The 21,238-nt window shown below is 49.2% G+C and overlaps 1 protein-coding gene across 4 annotated transcripts in view; it reads right to left on the bottom strand.

The window, feature by feature from the left end:
• Positions 1-351: 351 nt before the first annotated feature.
• The window catches only part of SPI1 (Spi-1 proto-oncogene), a 125,682-nt gene continuing 104,795 nt past the window's right edge, over positions 352-21,238 (bottom strand). For all 4 annotated transcript variants that reach the window (XM_085646553.1, XM_085646554.1, XM_085646551.1 and 1 more), the window contains exon 5: positions 352-2,049. In XM_085646553.1, the coding sequence (XP_085502679.1) occupies positions 1,733-2,049 (317 nt within the window). In that variant the 3' untranslated portion in view covers positions 352-1,732. The remainder of the gene's footprint in view (positions 2,050-21,238) is intronic.

Below are 21,238 nucleotides of genomic sequence, written 5' to 3'. Positions count from 1 at the left end.
CAAAACAGATCTCCGCCGGCCCCCCCCTTGGCCCCCCTGCACATGTAGGGCCTGAGGGGGGTTTGCTGTGTCTGTGTGGAGTGTATTGGAAGTCCTTGTCAACCCCCTCCCCCCCCCCATCCCTCATTGCTGTGTCCTCACTTCCCTTTCTTGCTCCTCTGGGGTTCCTGCCACATGCCCTCAGTCTCCCCTTCGTGTGTCACTTTTATGACCTCCACCCATGCCATCCCTCCCTCCCTCGTGACCCTCAGTGGCTTGCGTAAGTTTGGCGAATATATGTGGTACATACAGGTGACGGCCACGACAATGCTTCACAATGACGTGAGAGACCAGAACAATAGGAAATTCATCTGAGCTTAAAGCGAAACATTTATTTAATAAATGAAAACGGCTCACAAGCTTAGAACCTCGCATAAATTATGCAAACCTGAAGCAGGAACTCTGGGAAAGCTCCCATCTCTGGGAAGAGATTCCTGAGCCTTGTGAAAGCGGAGGCATGGCAGGAGCTGCTTTCAGTCTATTCCGGTGGACTTCGGAGATACTTTACCAATATTTCATGGAATGCAGAAAACTTACGTCACTTCGGTGTGGACGGCATGTTGGTATTGAAACCCTCAATGGTTTTGTCAGGACGCAGAGCCAGCAGCAGGCTGCTGGTGGCCCCAGGCATGCTGCTGAGAATGCTACATTCGAGAACTTTCCCAGAGCTGCTTGAGTTTGTTCTTTATTACAGGTAAGTCTTTGATTCTAGTGCGGCATTTCATGATCTGTAATCAAACTCAGGCCTAGATATCTGAAGCTAAAGCTCATAGGAGGCAGTTCAAGGGGGGGGATATCACCTGAGAGCCAGAGAAGGGAAGGCAAGGGGGTGTAACCCCCAGTGTATGGACCGCAAGCCCCTCTCATGTCTACAGCCCTCTAAAGCTCATAGGAGGCAGTCCAAGGGGGGGATATCACCGGTGAGGCCGGAGGCCAGCAGATGCACCCTGAGAGCCAGACGCCACTGAAGGGAAGGCAAGGGGGTGTGACCCCAAGTGTACCGACCGACCGCAAGCCCCTCTCATGGCTACAGGCCTCGACTGCTGACGGCAGCATCACAAAAAGGGCTCCCCTGCCCTCTGACAGGTGGCATGTCCAAGGTGTGTGAACGAGGGCTTCCACATACATGACCCTCTGGAATGCTACATTTCACCTGCACAGGCACTAGCTCTGGAAAAGTGGGCTGTGGATCTTAGCGCATAGTCCCTGCGGACACCTTGTGTGAGCTCAGGCTGATCTTGAGCAATGATCTGGTTGGTTCTTGAAGTGATTTACAATACTGGTGGTCGTGCTTCACTCCCCTTGCAGACTCCATCTTATTCATGATGAAGCCGCAGATTTCAGAATAGAGTGCACTGCTAGAGAGCTCATTGGCATCGACATGTTTCGACTCAACCACACGCCATTTGGTCAGAGGCAGCTGGCATCTTGCGCATTTAAGCAGAGGTCTCACAATATGTCTTCTGTAACTTTCATTATAATTTCAACCACATTAATAATGTTCAAAACATATGTTACCCCTGGAGTTTTCCCGTCTCTACAGCTGGGCACGGTGGCCCCCAGGGGAAACAGGAAGTCTTTCGTACCGGAAAATTGAGGCTGCAGTAATGTCCTCAGGAAGCAGAGAGGCACCATGGGGAAGCACCAGAAGCAAGCTGGAGGCCTCTGCCAAGCTTCCCACCCTCACCACCCCTCAGAGCAGAAAGTGTTTCTGCTCCGGGTAAGCCTTGACGAGGACTTCTGGGCTGAACTGGTAGGTCAGCTTCTTCTTCACCTTCTTGACCTCGCCGGTCTTGCCGTAGTTCCGCAGGGCGCGCGCCATCTTCTGGTACGTCATCTTCTTGCGGTTGCCCTTCTGGATGCCCCAGCGGTGCGCCAAGGACTCCTTGTGCTTGGAGGAGAACTGGAAGGTGCCCTTCTCCTTGTCCACCCACCAGATGCTGTCCTTCATGCCCCCGCTGCGAAGCAGGTCCAGTAGGAACTGGTACAGGCGTATCTTCTTCTTGTTGCCTGTGGAAAGGAAGGGAGCAGAGAAGACATTCAGGGGGATACGAGGTGCATGAAGATTGGGGTGCACAAACAAGGGGTGCAGTAATCAGGAGCAGAGAGGAATCAGGAGCAGAGAAGACATTCAGGGGGATACGGGGTGCATGAAGATTGAGGTGCACAAACAAGGGGCGCAGGAATCAGGAGCAGAGAAGAGATTCCGAGTGATACAGGGTGCATGAATATTGGGGCGCACAAAGAAGGGGAGCAGGAATCAGGAGCAGAGAAGAGATTCAGAGTGATGCGGGGTCCATGAAGATTGGGGTAATTGAACAAAGAAGGGAGGTAGGAGGAGAAGATACTAGGAATGGCATGGGAATGCCCAAATATCAGGCACATGATCATAGGGTGGCAGGAGGGGAGGGGCATTAAGAGTGATAAGGGGTGCATGAATATTGGCGTGCACAATCATGGGGTGCAGTAATTAGGAGTGGAGAAGACGTTAAAAGTGATATGGGGTGCATGTATATTAGGGTGCACATTTCATGAGGTTACATAGGCCCCTGGTACAAACACCTCCATTTTACATGTTCACGTTTAAGAATGACATCTTTTTGAACTATGCGTGCGCACCCCTATGACGTAGTGTCCTCAGAACTGGTTTGCTTACAGTTACACTTCTTCATAGGCACATTATCATCCCGTAGACCATTCTGTACAAGGACGGGGTACACTACGCAAAATGTTGTTGTTTGTTGTTGTCTGGATGGAAACAGCACTGGGTGAAATCAACAGTGGCGGCCGGAGCAGAGCTCAGAAACAGAACATATGTGTCCAGTTTTCCTAGACAAACTGTGCCGTGCCTTTGTCTAGACAGAGGCGCCTTTGAATGGGTTGTTGAGGTCGCCCCAATGCCGGAATTACAGCCCAGCTACTCCCGTCACTATCCTGAGAAGGTCGGCGGCCTGTTCTACACCAAGACTGACTCCCAGGTGACACACACCCGCAGTTAATGGGGAGTTAGACCACTCTAAGGTATTCTGGCATACCCGCACACCCTTTGGTCTCTAGGACACGCAGCACTAGATAGGAGCATAATTATATGTCTTCATATAATCAACGCAAATGCACAATAGTTGAATTGTAAATTCTGTTCACCATTCTCGTAACGCTGGTTACAATGAATTGCTTCATTCTATTACTCATTGCAGTACACGTATTTTACATAATAGTCTAGTTGCTTTAATAAATATTTGAAATGCCAATTTGTGTACTTCCTGTATGTCCCTTTGGGCATGCCGGAGTTAACAACGAAAGGGTAGATCTGTTTCCACGATTTCCTTGAGGAATCAGAGTTGTCATGTTCTGAGGTTGCAGACATCATCTGGTACCTTGTAAGGTTAGCGGTCCCGACGGTGCACTATGAGAGCCAGGACTTAGACCAACATATTCTCATGGTATGCACGGTCTCCGTCCCACATAGTTTTGACGCTTATGTTGTTCAAACGCACAGTCTTACTGAAATAGTAGGAACTGTATGACACACAAACAAGGGGTGTTGGAAGCAGGAGCAGAAAAGATGTTGAGAGTGATATGGGGATGCGGCGCACATAGAGCTGAAGAGGTAGTGAGGGATACGGGGACATGACCCCAACACAGCGAGGGTGAGAGCCTGAAAGGTGGTGAGATAGTGAGATTGTAAGGTAGGGTAGAGATAAAGAGCACAGGACATTGAAGTGGTCCTATGAAGTACGGGCAGTACACTCACGACCGGAGGGTGCAAACAGGCGTCTATAAGAAGATGGGATGATGTAAGAGGCTAGAAGGTCTTGTTCAGCACCCTCATGGTGTGAGTGAGTGCGTACGAAAGCTCAGGTCAGACCAAACCAGTTAGAAACCAGCAAGACATCCTTCTGTTCACAAGTACTAAAGAAGGGGGCTTTCTGTAGACCTCTCCCCCAGCACCCCGGATCCCACCTGTCCTCCTCAAGCTGATGTACTCCAGAGCCAGGATGAATCTCGTAGCTGCAAGAGGCCTCACAAGGGTGGTTCACCTACAAGAGAGGCCGACCCTAGACAGGGTCTCCATGTCAGCAGGTGGACAGACTTAATCTAATTAATTCAGATTTAATATTCGTGACAGACTAACCTGCTGCTTTGTAGATAAGAAAATATGTGTATCTAGCAAACTAAGTGTATTATATATTTTACACTGTACAAAGACATTTTGTACAGTGATTCACAGCGATAGTCACCAGTGACCTCTCAGTGTGATCTGCGACTCCTGAGAACTAACATGGCATGACATGCAGACATTACCAGGCAGGAGCTGACCATAAGTGGAGGCAGGAACAGACGCCAGTCGGTAGTTTCTGCTGGCAGCTGCCAGTTGGACCACCTACACTTAATTTTTGGTGAACCGTTTTCTCTTCTTTTTTTTAATGCCATGAGAGTTGGTCCCAGTGAACTCTTGGGGACAGGGGGCCCTTCCAGGGCAGATCTGAGCCAGGAGGAAATGAGCTGCCCCTCTCTTGAGCCCCTCAGACAGCAAGCTGCTGCTGAGGCTGCTGGAAGTACCAGTGGGTCCCATAGGATCTACTGGGATGACGGGCTCCTTTACTCAGAGAGTAGAGACCCCAAGCCTGGTCCACCAGGAGGTTGGTTATACCTCTGAAGTTTAGGGGCTTCTATTGACACTAGCACATGACATCCCTTTAGCAGGTCATCTAGGCCAAAACAAGACTTGGGACAGAATTGCCCCTCACTTTCATTAGCCTCACATGTCTGAAGACACCAAGGAGTTTTGTCGCACCTGTGTCACCTGTCAAGTCAGTGGGAAGGCAGGTGGTACAACAAAGGCCCCTCCTAATACCACTACCTATGGTGGGGGTTCCCTTTGAGAGGGTTGGGGTTGATATAGTCGGTCCCATGGATCCTCAAACTGCATCTGGGCACAGATTTATACTGGTGGTGGTGGACCATGGCGCTAGGTATCCAGAGGCAATTCCCCTTAGAACCCCCACAGCACCTGTGGTGGCAAGGGCCCTACTGGGAATCTCTTCCAGGGTGGGTTTTCCTAAGGAGGTTGTATCAGACAGTGGTGCAAACTTCATGTCTAGTTACTTGACTGCTATGTGGAAGGAGTGTGGAGTAAATTACAAATGTACCACCCCTTATCACCCACAATGCAATGGGTTAGTTGAAAGGTTCAACAAAACCCTCAAGGGCATGATTAAAGGTCTCCCAGAAAAGCTTAGGCACAGATGGGACATACGTTTGCCCTGCCTTCTCTTTGCCTACAGAGATGTTCCTCAGAAGGGGGTTGGTTACAGCCCATTTGAACGTCTGTTTGGACATCCAGCTAGGGGTCCATTGTGTCTGGTGAAGGAGGGATGGGAGTTACCTCTCAAACCCCCTAAACAGGATATTGTGGACTATGTACTTGGTCTCCGCTCCAGGATGGCTGAGTACATGAACGCAACTAAAAACATTGAGGCTAGCCAGGAATTGCAAAAGGCCTGGCATGACCACAAGGCTGTGCTGACTGTTTACCAGCCAGGGCAGAGAGTGTAGGTGTTGGCGCCTGTGGCCCCCATACCATAATTGAGCAAAAGGGAGAGGTTACCTACCTGATGGACCTTGGAACTCCCAGGAGCCCCCCTAGGGTGCTCCAAGTTAACAGGCTCAAGCCATATGTCGACAGAGCTGTCATGGACTTGCTCATGGAAACTGATGAGGGACAGAAGGAAGAGAGTGACTCACTCCCTGACCTGCTCTCTCAGAACCCTGATGATGGTTTAGTTGATGGTGTAGCCTTGGCAGGCAGCCTCACTGTCCAGCAGCAAACTGACTGCAGAAAAGTTCTCAATCAGTTTAGACATATGTTTTCACTGACTCAATGTCAGACTACCTGGTGCACTCATGAAGTGGACACTGTGGACAGTCTACCTATTAAAAATAAAATGTACAGGCAACCTGACCACGTCAGAGACTGCATCAGGACTGAAGTCCAGACGATGTTGGATTTGGGTATTATTGAACCCTCAGATAGCTCTTGGGCTAGTCCAGTAGTCTTGGTACCCAAACTCAGACCAAAGATGGTAAGAGAGAGATGAGGTTTTGTGTTGACTACAGGGGTCTCAATGCAGTCACTAGGACTGATGCCCATTAAATCCCTAGGGAAGTTGAGCTCATAGATACTTTGACCTCAGCCATGTGTCTGAGCAAATTTGACCTAACAGCTGGCTACTGGCAGATCAGAATAGCTGATGATGCAAAGCCAAAGACAGCATTTTCTACCCCTTGTGGGCACTACCAATTTGTGGTGATGCCCTTTGGTTTGAAGAATGCACCTGACACTTTTCAAAGGTTAGTGAATAAAGTCCTTACAGGCCTGCAAGCCTATAGTGCAGCTTATCTAGATGATATTGCTGTCTTTAGCTCCACCTGGGTGGATCACCTGGTCCACCTGAGAAATGTTTTGGAGGCCCTGCAGAGATAGGGCAGAGTCAGGTTGTATACCCGGGCCACCTTGTGGGTGGAGGCCAGGTTCAACCATTGCAGAGCAAAATCCAGACCATCATGGACTGGGTTGCTCCAACCACCCAGACTCAAGTCAGAGCTTTCTTGGGCCTGACTGGGTACTACAGGAGATTTGTCAAAGGTTATGGATCCACAATGACCCCTTTGAATGACTTAACTTCTAAGAAAATGACCCAAAATGCTCAGTGGACAGTCAGCTATCAAAAGGCATTTGATGACCTGAAAAAGGCCATGTGCACTGCTCCCATTCTGCAAAGTCCTAACTACTCCAAATAATTAATTCCCCAAACAGATGTATCTGAGTTGGGGGTAGGGGCTGTGTTGTCACAATTGAATGATGAGGGTCAGGATCAGCCAGTAGCTTTCATTAGCAGAAGGCTGACCCCCAGAGAGAAACGTTGGTCAGCTATTGAGAGGGAGGCCCTTGCTGTGGTTTGGGCTCTGAAGAAGTTGAGGCCATACTTGTTTGGTACTCACTTCATTGTTCAGACAGACCATAAGCCCCTCTTATGGCTAAAACAGATGAAGGGTGAAAACCTCAAACTTTTGAGGTAGTCCATTTCCCAACAGGGGATGGACAATACAGTGGAACATAGACTTGGGAGTAACCATGCCAACGCAGATGGACTCTCCAGATATTTCCACTTAGAACATGAAGACTCAACTGGTCAAGGTTAGTTTAATGTCCTCACGTTTGGGGGGGTTGTGGAGGAGAGTAGGATCTGTTTCCTATAGTTATCACCACTTTTTGCCGATGTTTCACTGTTTTCGACTTAGTCTGACTGGGATCCGGCTAATCAGGACCCCAGTCTATCTGCTTTCTCTCTAAATTGTTTGCATGTACTTTAGGTACACACCAGATTGGAGCCTGGGGTACCCTTATCAGTCCCTAGTATATGGTATTCTATGTATCCAGGGCATAGTTACCCCAGAGGCCTCTCAGTGGCTGCAACATGTATTATGCCACCCCTGGGAGACCATTCAAAATGACACCACAGGTCTGCTACAGCAGCCTGTGTAAGGTTGGTGCATGCACCCCTTACTTAGATATAGGTTCACTATATCTATCCTTATCACTGCACATATAAACCTATCAGTCACCCATAGGGCAGGCCGTATCAATCCTGAAGGCAGGGTGCTGAGTTTTATGTGAGAGGGTGCCCATGCATGAGCAGAGCCCCTCTGCAGCCTTCGGAACCTCTATTCCGCGGTTGTTTGTAATGCAGCCAAACCATATATACTTAAGTGCATTATAACCTCGCGGTAAATGTTAACTTTAAAACGGCTGCATGGAAACATGTCGTGTTTGGTGTCAAACACCTTGGAATCATACCTCCACACCAGTAACTAGTGTGGAAGGTATGATTCCAATGTACTAGAGGGAGAAATATGACAACACCGGTACACCCGGTACCAGCTTCACAGAACCCTGGCATCACAAAATAGATGCTGCCAGCCACAGACACGAGTCTGCCCTCCTGCTGCTGGATGAAACTCTGGCAGGGGAAGGCTGGACATTTTTTTCAAAATTTATTTCATTTTTAGTATAAAAAAAGTTTAAAACCATACATATTATTGATAATTTTTTTCTCCATTTTTCCTTATTTTGACATATCACAGACCTGTCTGTGTATGCACCCAGACCACAACATGGTCACGGAGACTTAAAACATCTTTGTCTCTTGTTTGACCAGTATGTGTATGTGTTCCTGGGTGGGTTGATAGTGGGATGGTACGGAAGAGTATGAATGTGGAAGCGAGATGTAGTATGAATATGTGATGAACTGTTAGGGGTTTCATTGATAAAATTGTACTTTGTGTGCAAAAATGTTTATGACATTTGTTCATGTAGAAAAGATATAATACATATCTCAAAATAAGGAAAAATAGAAAAAAATTATCTATAAAATGTACGGTTTTAAACTTTTTTTATACTAATAATAAAGGAGCGTGGTGGCCCCTAAGATGGCACCTTGAGGGAGCGTGGTAGGCCCTAAGATGTTACCTCAAAGGAGCGGGGTGGGTCCTGAGATGGTACCTCGAAGGAGCAGGGTGGGCCCTGAGGTGGTGATTCGAAGGAGCGAGGTGGACCCTGAGATGGTACCTCGAAGGAACAGGGTGGGCCCTGAGATGGTACCTCAAAGGAGCGGGGTGAGCCCTGAAATGGTACCTTGAAGGAGTGAGGTGGGCTCTACGATGGTACCTTGAAGTAGCAGGGTGGGCCCTTAGATAGCACCTTGAAGGAGTGGGGTGGGCCCTGAGATGGTACCTCGAATTAGCAGGGTGTGACCTGAGATGGTTCCTCCAAAGAGCGGAGTGGGACCTGATATGATACCTTGAAGGTGTGGGTTGAGCCCTGAGATGAGACCCTGATGGTGTGGGGTGGGCCCTGGGATAGCACCTCGAAGGAGTGGGTCGGGCTATGAGATGGTGCCTTGAAAGAGCGGGGTGGGCCCTGAGATGGTACCTTGAAGGAGCAGGGTGGGCCCTGCATTGGTGACTCAAAGGAGTGGGGTGGGCCCTGAGCTGGTAACTCGAAGGAGCAGGGTGGGCCCTGAGATAGTGCCTTGAAAGAGCGAGATGGGCCCTTAGATGGCACCTCAAAGGAGCGGGTCGGGCTCTGAGATGGTACCTTGAAAGAGCGGGGTGGGCCCTGAGATGGTACCTTGAAGGAGCAGGGTGGGCCCTGTGATGGTACCTTGAAGGAGCAGGGTGGGCCCTGCGTTGATGACTCAAAGGAGTGGGGTGGGACCTGAGCTGGTAACTCAAAGGAGCAGGGTGGGCCCTGAGATGGTACCTCAAAGGTGCGGGGTGAGCCCTGAGATGGTACATTGATGGAGCGAGGTGGGCCCTGAGATAGTGCCTCGAAAGAGCGAGATGGGCCCTTAGATGGCACCTCAAAGGAGTGGGGTGGTGTAGGAGAGTAGGATCTGCTTCACATGGGTACCCCCACTTTTTGCTGGTGTTTCACTGTTTTTCGATTTTAGTCAGGCTGTGGCCCTGCTAATCAGGACCACAGCCTAGCTGCTTCCTCTCGAAAATGGTTTCCATGTACATTAGGTACATATCTAATTGGATTCTGGAGTGCCTTATAAGCCCCTAGTATATGGAATACTATGTACCTAGGGCATAGGTACCTCAGAGGCCTATCAAGGGCTGCAGCATGTATTATGCCATCCCTGGGAAGCACCACAGGTCTGCCACTGCAACCTGGGTAAGGGTGTGCTTGCACCCCTTACTGTGGTATAGGCTACCTACATCACTACCTTATACAGACACATATGAACCTATAAGCCACTCCTATGGCAGGCCTTGACAATCCTGAAGGCAGAGTGCTTGTTTTTATGTGAGAGGGTGCCCAAGCCTGAGCTGAGCCCGTCTGCAGCATTCGGAAATACTTCCTTATGGCTGTTCTGTGATACAGCCATACCATATACTCTTAAGTGCATTAAACGCTTTGGAATACTACCCCCCGCCAATTCTGGCGGTGGGGGTAGCATTCCACCCTTCTAGTGGGGGAGACATGTTCACACTGGCTAAGCCCAGTTAAAACTTTCCAAAGCCCTGGCATCACAAAATGGATGCCACTGCCACAGACACGGGTCTGGCCTCCTGCTGCTGACCGAAACTCCGGCAGGGGAGGCCTGGACAATAGGTTTCCTGTCACAGGGAGGTGTAACCACCTCCCCAGACAGGCAGATATGTATTGGGGCAGTGTGGGTGCATTCAGAGAATGCTTTTGAGACCCTGCCTGGGGCACACAAGGTGTCCCTGTGCATAGCCCAGTTCAAACCGGATGCAGGGGCACTCAGCCCCTGCTCTGGCGCGAAACTGGACAAAGGGGAAGGGGTGTAACCACCCCCACCCCAGGCCCACCCATAGGTGGGGCCTTAGAGTTAGTCCATCCCCTAAACTTAGTATAAGTATAGGAATCCAGTCCCTAGGACTTTAGATTACCCTGGACGAAACTCTGTAACATATATCCTGGACCTTCGACTTCCTATCACGACTAGAAGATGGAAGAAATCTCCCTTGGGGTCCAGGAGTGACTCCCCTGCTTGGCAGGCACCAAAATAGCAACTGACCAGTCTGCATTGCTGAAGCTCCTGCCGGAGGCCGAAGTCTTTGCATCACCAGAGGTGGATTTCCAGACTTCCCCGAGGCTACCCAGAGTCCACAGCAAAGCTGAGGCCCGTGGCAATCGTGGGTAATGTGGAACCATGACCCCTGGACACCGTCAACTTTTGCAGCAACAACACCTTCCTGGTAATCCTCGAAGTTGTGCTTTGGGCTTTGAGTAGCCCCAGCCCTGAGCACCTCCTGCACTGAAGATTGTTGTCCTCCACTCCACGAGTGATCCGTGGGCCAGCTCCAGTGCGACCGCTCAAGGCTCCTTTGCGATAACTAGCCAATTGGCTAGCAGGTCCACCCGAAGGCAACTCCACTTCTGCTTGGGCTTTTCTGGTTGCTCCAGACTTCCTCTTACTTACCCTTGCTGGGTGAGTCCATCAGACCCTGCTGGTCTGCACCGCAGTCCTTTCTCTGATTTCCTGAGACTTGCCGTTGCCAAGGCTTGTTGGGTCCTTTCTGGTTGCCGACACCGCAGCACTTGACAGACTTTATGGGACAGCTCTTATCCGGCTCCTGGACTTCGTCAACACTTCCTGGACCTCAAGGCTGAAGAGTCAAGACACCCGACAACTCACCTGAAGCACCCGACATCTTTGGGCATTGGTCCATCCTGCCCTTGGTCACTGGCAAGTGACCCAGACTCTGTCCCCTCTGCTTTCAGGTTCGCTACATCCTAGATCCAGGCTTGGATCTCTCCGGACACTTCTCCTCTTCATGGCATCAGCAGGCTTCCATTGGAATCGATGACGCGACCCGACACCAAAATACACCTATGCACCTGGCTTCCCTGGGTGAGGTAACTCCAGTACTCCGGTGCTAACCCTAGAACTGTCTAAGTCCAAAAAGGGTTTGGTCCTAGCTCGATTAGAAGTGTCCCTAATCTTTAAAATTCCATTCCCGACATTCCCCATAGAAGATAATAGGAACCCGCGGTTGTGTTTTCACACTGCATACGGCTCCCATGGGTCCCCTGTGTCACTTCCTTGGGTGGTTCCTTGGGGTCCCAGCGATTCTAGAGGCAATAGGCATACTGCCTATTTCAGTCGTAGTTCTTATACCACTTTTTTAGTATATGGTTTGGTACACCCCTAGGGCCCTGAGGTGTTCAAGTTGATATGGTATGCTTAGCGCAGTATATCTAATGATAGTATGATTAGTTATGGTGTATTCAAGGGTTCGAAATTCCCGTTATGCTTAGTACGACAGAAAGGGCCGAGAACCGAACAGCCTCCATCTTGGATTGTGGCTCTCTCGTTTAGGAATCACATGGTCTCTTTCACCCACCATCTGCTTCCCCTTTCATACATTTGTTAGGAGACAGGCTGAATTGCTGAGAAGCAAGGTCACATCTGCTAAAAGGGAGTATCAAGCAAATTCCTCTAGACCTGAGACGAGAAGGGAGTCACCCCTTCGACCTTCTCTGTAAAGATAGTAACCCTTTGTATGTGTAACCGAAACTGGATATAGGCATGAGCTCATTAGGAGCGCCAGGACTAACTGGTACTTTTCCACATATAAGGTTTTGTATGCTGAACTGATAATGTATAAAAGTGTGTTACTGTCAAGGAGCCAGCAGTCTTCCTCGGCGCACCTGATGGGTGAGGATCGACGAGGCTCCTCTATATAGAGTTCTGTGGTGGCCAATAAACGCTTGAACCTTCCACGTTGCCAACTGCTCCTTATTTGACTTAATATTGCGGGCCAGTGGTAAGTGTGGCCCTTGGAATAATTATTTGGACACAACAGTTGGCGACCACGAAGGGACCCTGTGACAGGGTCTTCCCCCCCCCCATATTCGGGTGGTGGGATTGGGGGCGTCCTAACCGCTTGGCGGGAGAGGAGCTTGAGGATTTCTCCCACTCTGCGCGGCTTTTTGGGACGTCCCCTGCTGCTAGTCACCCTTCACCGGGGTCCTACGGGCTTAACCCAGAAATGGACTGATTTGGTCGGGAGAAGTTGGCAGTGGAGAATGAACATTCGTATCTGGGTGCACCCGGTGAGTATAGATTGATTTGATTTGAAGCACGCGTTGTAAACGGTGCATTATTTTGTTGAAGCACGCGTTGGAGACGGTGCGCTATTTGATTGATTTGAGAGCATTCGTTGAGAACGATGCATTTTTGATTTGAACACTGGCTGCATTTGTTTGAAGCTCGCGCTGGACAGCGGTAAATTGATTTGAAGGCGCGCACCGGAGAGTGGTGCCTTGCTTGAGCGATTTAGCATTACAGTGTTTTGACTCGAAGTACGTACCTTTTGATTGATTTGATTAAAACGGCGCGCCGGAGGAATATAGACGGATTGCACGTGGAAAGACCTGCGACCTCGACTGGGTAACCACAAGGCATACTCCTGACGGGGCTAGTCCTCGATGGGGGCTGGTCTTAGCGGTGAGCCAGAAGGGTGGCGGGAATCACGCGTGCAGTTTGGTGTCTGAACTGTGAACCAGAGTCGACGGGCTTGGTTCTCCGATACAGATTGTATGTTGTGTATGATTCATGTTGATTGTTGTTTGTGTGTACGTGTCTGAAAACTAACCAAAATGTCTTGTTTTAGCAAACTGAATTGTTTTGGCTGCTGCTGCCGAACAAGTGACTCCAGATTAGCTGAGAGCCAACCCGCCCCACCGGAGGGCAGTCCTAGCCATTTTATGTATGTCAAACATGGGATCTCTCCCTTATTGTTCTGCACTCTGTGGCATAAGTACACTAAGGGTAATGAGGAGTTACGATGGTCCAAGACGGGTTCATTTGATGAGAAGAAAATTGCGTTCCTACAGGAACAACTGTTTTCTAGGCGAAGTAGGCAGGCCATGTTCGACGCTCTAATTGCATGGCAGAAGGAGGCCAAACAACGGCGAATGAGGGAAGAGAAAGTAGCTAGAGCCAAGGCGGGACAGAATATAACTCAGAAGGCTATGGCCTATGACCGAGACAGAGTAGAAAAGGGATTGGACTGCATGAATCGCGAATTTAGATTAAAGGTTGATAAGAGCTATGTGACCCGCCCGAATGCGGAAGATGAAATAGAGGACTTATTAGACACCAGGCCACCGCCCCCTTATGTACCGCAGAGAATGTATCCGGAGGTGACAGGGGCCTCGGCCCCGGTCCTGAATATGTCTCTGGGGGCCTCGGCTTCGGCTCCTCCGGCCACTCCTATTCCCCCCTCCCTGCCGGATCTCTCCCGATTGTCGACATCTGTGTCTGAAGTTATGGCCATGCTACCTAATTTATTGACGGCAGCTGCAGCTGGGACCCCTCAGCTGTCGCCGGGGTCAATGTCTTCCCCTTCTGCTCTGCCCTCCTCCTCCGCCAGTACGACGCCGGTAACAGCTGTAACTACTCCAATACATCCGGCCAGTCTAACGGAGGGTAGGAGGTTGTTCTCTCGTTCTGCCTTGGGGACGGAAGAAAGGGAAACTATTGCCACACAAGCGTCCCAATGGATGCGGCATCCTATTTATACTCTTTCCGATATTTGGAGTACTATGAGAGACTATGAACCGGTGATGCAATAGCATGCCCTGGAACATATGTCCAACCGTCTTATTTCTGTATGAGAACAGGTACACCAAGGAGGGAGAGCTCCGGCTATATTGTATGACATCCATGATCAGATTCACAAATCTCAATTGACGCCGGAAGAAGTGTATGGGAAGGTGCAGACTTTGGTTTCTTATAGAACTCCTTTGCAGCCTGCCATTCCCGCCGGATTCTCCCAGTTCCCTATGCGAGAAGTACACCCTATCTACCATCCTGAGGTTACCGAAGTGGTGGATGCCCAAGGTGTTGTCACCCGTCCGAGAGTGGACGCCCGGTTCCAGAAACAATGGGTCTATACCCCCTGGAAACGGAGTGAGGTATTGTCCCTAAAAAGCCAGTTGCCAGATCCTAGAAAAAACCCCACTGCATATTACAAAGAACTGACCGAGGCCGCCTCGTCAGCAGTAATGACGCTGGCAGATATTGAATTATTCTTTGCCTTATTGGTACCGGTGGATATATGGCGCCAGGTACATGACCAGGACCATGTTACGGAATTTGGTGGGACATGGGACCAACTGAGACACTGGGATAGAGATCGTAAGCCGGGGAACAAGCCCCGATCTGAGATACTGACCTTACCTGAAAAAATAATAACCTATATGCATTCATTGATCCCACCCCGGAAAGTAGATTGGGATAAACTGACGGCTTGTAAGCAAAAGAAGGATGAAAGTGTATCCGATTTTTTCACGAGGTTTGAGGGAGTATTCATTGATTTCAGCGGACAGGACCTGGCCACGGAAGGGGGTGTGCGTTTATTTGTTAATAGATTCGTAACAAATCTGCTACCTGAGGTATCGGCCCGGTTACAGGCCGCTGAGAGTACCTGGACGACCACCACGCCTTCCACAATATTAAACATGGCCCAGTATTATGAGCATCGGGAAAATGAGAGCAAGGATAAGACAGAAAAGAAGTCGAAGGACTTGAAAACTCGAGTGTTACTGCAGCAAGTAGAGAGGGGTAGAGGAAGAGGAAGAGGGTTGCAGAATTTCGTTCCAAGAGGGGCGGGACCCACGCAAACGGTTGGACGAACAGATTTAGGCATAAATCAATGTGCCTTCTGTAAGGAGGAGGGGCATTGGCGAGCCCAGTGCCCGTTGTTGTATGAGCAGAATAATGCTTCAAGGGGTCATGGACGGGGAAGGATGAGTGGGCACCGAGGTGGATACACGAGACAGGAACAGTCAGCCCGAGGTGAGAATAGTCAGAATTATTTTGATCAAAGCCAAGGTAAACAGTACTATAATGAAGGATGTGTGACGGACGAAGGCTCCGGATATTCTCAAGCATAGGACAACCAAAGACAGAGTAAGGGGCATGTGTCAATCCCGATAGATCAAGCTGGACCTTATGTCCATGCACAATTACTGGATGCATCAGGTAAGTTTTTGGTTGACACAGGGGCTATGAACAGTTCTGTTTCACGCGCCCTGGTCCCGGGGGCCGCTCTGTCTGGCCAGAATAATGTGTCCGTGGGGTTCTCTGGAACTCCGGTGGTAAGCCCCATTTCTAAGCCACTTTCCCTTACTCTGGGACCAGTAACGATAGATTCGCCTTTCCTCCTCACCTCCCAGTGTGGGGAAAATCTCCTGGGTATGGATATATTAAAAAGACTGCATGCCCGTATCTATTGCTCCCCCAATGGAGTTTACCTGACCATTAGAAATACCTCTATCCCCTCCATTCATTGTTTTTCAAAAACGGACTCCCTACCCCCTGAGCTTGCAAAACTCCCGAGGGATCTTTGGGCCCTAGGGGACACTGATGTAGGGTTCTTACAAATTCCCCCGGTGTCTATCACTTTGAAACAGAATGCCAAATTGCCGAGGATCCCACAGTACAAAATAGCCCCCGAGGGAGAACGCGCTTTACTGGCCATTATTTCTGATTTGATTAAAACGGGGGTAGTGGAGGAAACGGCTTCCAATATCTGCAACAGCCCTATTCTTCCGATTCTTAAACGAGCTCCCGCACCCCAGTCCCCTGATTATGCTGATACCTATCGATTTGTGATTGATTTGCGAGAGATTAACAAAATTGTGGTGCCCCAATATCCTGTGGTACCAGATATTAATTCCATTTTGACCATGATTCCTCCCACAGCGACTTTTTTCTCGGTGATTGATTTGAAGAATGCTTTCTTTAGTATTCCCATACATCCAGATAGTAGACATTTTTTTGGTTTCTCATTGGGAGGCCGCAGCTTTAGGTTTTGTCGCGCCCCCCAGGGGTATACCGAAAGTCCTAGTATCTACAGCCAAGCTCTAAAAAGAGTATTGGATACTTTACAATTGCCGTCAGGTAATGTACTATTGCAGTATGTCGATGACCTCCTTGTGGCCTCTGATACAGAACATGGTTGCCGCGATGCCACGGTTGCCCTGCTACAGCATTTGGCTACTCATGGTAACAAGGTGTCGCTTTCTAAATTTCAATATTGTCGACCGGAGGTGACCTATCTCGGTCATCTCCTGTCGAAGGAGGGAAGACGGTTGACTTCTGAACGCATTGCAACCATAACTAACATGCCTGTTCCTCGCACGCAACGTGATGTCCGCGCTTTGCTTGGTATAACTTCCTACTGTCGCCAATGGATTGCTAACTATTCCCTCTTGACTAAACCTTTCCTGTATCTAACTACGAAGGATGTGCATGAACCTTTACCTTGGACTGCCGAATGCCAGACTGCTTTTTCCGCTCTGAAAACTGCTCTTTGCTCTGCTCCTGTGCTTGGCACCCCTGACTACCGGAAGCCTTTTGTGCTCTACGTGCATGAGGTGGACGGTTGTTCTCTTTCAGTGTTGACACAGGACTTTGGTGGTAAGCAAAGGCCTTGTGCATATTTCTCGGCGGTTCTGGATAATGTCGCCAGAGCACTTCCCAGTTGTCTGAGGGCTACAGCGGCAGTGGCCATAGCAATCAGACAATCGGAAGGGCTAGTCCTGAATACGGATCTGACAGTGATGGTGCCTCATGCTGTGGACGTATTATTGAACAGGACACAGACGCAGCACTTAACTAGTGCGCGTCTCACAGGGTACGAATTGACCCTGTTTGCACCTCATATAACGATCAAAAGATGTGTTAATTTGAACCCTGCCACGTTGTTACCCCTCCCTTTGGGAGACGGTGGACAAGACATACATGACTGTATCTTTCGAACTGAGGAAGAGACAAAGGGCCGGATAGATCTAACTGACACCCCACTATCTGATGCCCAAGGAGAATTGTACGTTGATGGGTCATGTTTCAAATTGCCTGATGGTACGACAGCTGCGGCTTATGCGATCACTACCCTGCAAACGGTAGTTGAGGCAGCAAAGATACCATACCGGTCGGCCCAGGTGGCCGAATTGGTTGCATTATTCAGGGCCTGTGAGTTGGGGAAAGGCTTGAGGCTAAATGTCTACACCGACAGCCAGTACGCGTTCGGTGTAGCACATAGCTTCGGGAGGTTATGGGCGGAAAGAGGATTCTTGACATCTCATGGCGAGAAAATAAAGAATGGACCATTAGTTGAACGATTACTGGCTGCATTAACATTGCCTAAGACCTTGGCCATAGTCAAATGCAGGGCACACAAGGTTATAGTGGATGATGTGGGGAGGGGAAATTTCTTTGCGGATAGAATCGCCAAGGAAACAGCCCAGTCTGACACCACTTCCATGTTTGTAGTAGCAAGAATGATTGAAGCAGGGGTTTTTAACAACACCATAGATAGTGTGAAAGAGCTACAAAAGGAAGTGACCCCGGAAGAGCTGACATATTGGCAAGAACAGGTGGGGAGGCTTGATGAGAATGGGTGTTGGACTGACTTATCAGAAAAGTTTAGATGGTTGCTGCCAAACGCATTTGTAAATGCGGTAGTATCCATGGCACACGGACCTTCGCATGTAGGAGTTCAGGGCATCTGTGCAACATTGGATCCTGTCTGGTATAATGTTAATATTCACAAGACAGCTAGGAGCTTGGTCCAGCATTGCATAATTTGTCTCCAGCATAATCCCGGGGTTAGCATTCCCGTCCTAACGGGTAATTTTGCGCCACCCACTCTGCCTTTTGAAGTACTCCAAATGGATTACATACAGCTAGAGCGAGTTAATAATCTGAAATACGTGCTAGTGGTGATTTGTACTTTCAGTAAATGGGTGGAGGCGTATCCCACAAAAGAAAATACTGCCCTGGCAACTGCGAAAGCTCTGGTAAAGGAGTTTTTCCCTCGATATGGGTTGCCACGGGTGATTTGGAGTGACAATGGGACACACTTTAATGCTAACTTAGTTAAGTATGTATGCAAAGGTCTGTCCATCCAGCAGAAGTTTCACACAGCCCGACATCCTCAGTCAGCGGGCCTGGTTGAGAAATATAATGGAATTCTGAAGTTGAAACTGGCTAAACTTCAGGACACGACAGGATTAAAATGGCCTGATCTCCTGCCCCTGGCCCTGTTGTCTGTGAGAACTACTCCCCATTCACGGAGCGGTATCTCCCCTTATGAAGTAATTTTCGGCAGACCTGCCAACGTGTGGGGAGTGCCCCGACCCAAATCTTTCAGGGACATTGACTATCCTATGTTGACTGACTATTTGTATGCTTTGACTAAAGATCTTCGTTCCATTCATCAACAGATATCTGCCGTACTGCAGCCCCTGCCGGAGGGTCCTGGACACAGCGTAGAACCCGGACAGTGGGTCTTGGTCCGGAACTACCAACGGAAGTCGAGTTTGGATCCGCGCTGGTCCCAGCCATACCAGGTGCTCCTGGCCACGCGAACGGCGGTGAAAGTCGAAGGGAAGCAGCACTGGATCCATATCTCCCATCTTAAGCGAGTTCCCCTCCCATTGCCAAGGGAACAGCTCGACCAGGAGGAAGGCCTGCCATCTCAAGACGAGCCCAGTACTGAAGAGTCACTTTCCCTGGACACCCGCAAAGAGGTTGACGGGCGAGGGGAGAGTGCTGTGAGTTTGGAATCCCATCTTTGTGGCCACTCAATTGCCCAAAGCAAAGTATCTGGTCGGGAGCCCAGCTCCTTGTCTGACCCTACTGTGCCTACTTTGTTTGTTAATCCTGAAACCCCTGGTCGGGACCGATATCACCTGCGGCCCCGGAAATAGAGAATCCCAGGTCTAGCCTTGGTGAGTGAAGTTGGAGGCTCCAGCAAAAGACCTGAGGATTGTTGGAACACTGGACTGAACTAGTTGAGAGCATGGAACTTTAAGTGAAGCTCTGTTCAGAACGAAGATAGAGACATAGATCAGTTGGTGGGGCCCAGGTGCAGTTCCTTTTCGACACGGGTCGTGTCAAGTGTGACCCCAACGCGAGAAGTTTTTATCTTTTTACTTTTTGTTTTTCTGAACAATAGGAGTCTGCCTGTGAGGCTCTATACGGACACAGGAAAGAAGCACCCTCTGGCAGGTCGGACTGCTTATAGACCCCTTTTTCCCGAGATTATATTGGACTTTTAGGGAGAAATGTACCCTTTTTGCTCGTTTTGTCCCTAAAGAAGGGCGTCCCATAGTACCCCGTACCATTCCCCCGCATTTGCCAATGTTCTCCTCATGGAGTTTGCGTGTCAAAATTGTTTTCGTTTCTATATTGATTGTATCATTTGTATTGTGCTTAGGATTGTTTATATATCTAGAGTTCCGCCATCCTGTACACACCTTGATAGTGTCTACTCCTGCTCCTAAGGAGCATCATTTCCAGACCTTCGCCCTTCATAAGGAAAGGCACCGACAGAAGTATGTACATAATGCCTTCATTGAGATGCTACACCAGACTCATAGTTCCACAAATGTTACTGATTGTTGGGTCTGTGGTCTCCTCCCGTCAGTGATGCATAAGCAAGATTTGTTTATATCAATGCCCTTATCTTATTTAGGTAGTTGCGAAGCCTGGTTCAAAATGTTATCCATGCTATATGAACACTACACTATAGATGAACGTCGGTTCTCAGAGAAGGATTATGCCTTAATTCTAGCCTATATAGAGAAACACCAAGGTTTTACTCCTAATGCTGAGGGAACGGATGGTACCCTTGATCCTACTGCCTGCATGAACGTGTACACTGATCATGAAAATGATACCTGGTTGAGGGATGAAGTATTGGATTTCGTGACTTTTAACTTTACTGAGTATTTCAAATATTTTCAGGAGCGAAATGTCTCAGATGACAAAATCATTCCGGTCCCGGTGCTGAATACATCCTCCTCTTTCTGCGTGCAGGGTACTGGACATTTATTTGTAGGTTATAGCAGATGTAATTACACTTATAGACTACAGACGTTCAGCAGTCCCCCAACACTCACCCCTCCCAATGTTTATTTTGTGTGCGGTGAAAACGCATACACTTGGCTACCCAGAGGATGGGCAGGTAGGTGTTACTTATCCTTCCTTTACCCACCGGTTTACATAGCCCCTTCTGATTATCATAGGTCCCATTCCTTAAGTCGGCGGAGTCTGGGAGCTAGAGCCACTAGTAATGATGCCACTGACCAGACTGACACTCCGGCTCAACACTTTGTTGATATTATGAAAGGGGTATTGCCCATATGGGGGCCCATCCTCACTAGTAAAGAAATTTGGAGGCTATCCAGAGTAGTGGAAGGGGTGGTTAATACTACTGCAGGGATATTAACTAATATCACGGTGGAGCTCCAGGCGACCCGGCTTGTGACCCTTCAAAATCGTCTTGTTTTAGATGTCATCCTGGCCGATCGTGGAGGAGCTTGTAGAGTCATCGGCAGTTCCTGTTGTGTATATATACCTGACTCCGCCCCTTCCGTTCATTTAGCCATCCAGAAACTGCATCGGCTAGCTTTTGAAATTCACACTGAGACTGGTACTTGGTCCCTGTCCGGGTGGTTTTGGGATCTGGTGACTACCTGGGGGTGGAAATTATTCATGATTCTTTTGGGAGTAGTAGGGTTCATTTTCACCTGCTGCCTTTGTCTCCAGTGCGGGCCCGCTTGCTGTGCATATTGTGCTAC

This window comes from Triturus cristatus, chromosome 3_1 (genome assembly GCF_964204655.1).
Source record: "Triturus cristatus chromosome 3_1, aTriCri1.1, whole genome shotgun sequence".
In the NCBI taxonomy this organism is placed as follows: Eukaryota; Metazoa; Chordata; class Amphibia; order Caudata; family Salamandridae; genus Triturus; species Triturus cristatus.
The sequence above is the reverse complement of the archived record's forward strand: the minus strand, read 5'-3'. Positions and strand labels throughout refer to the sequence as shown.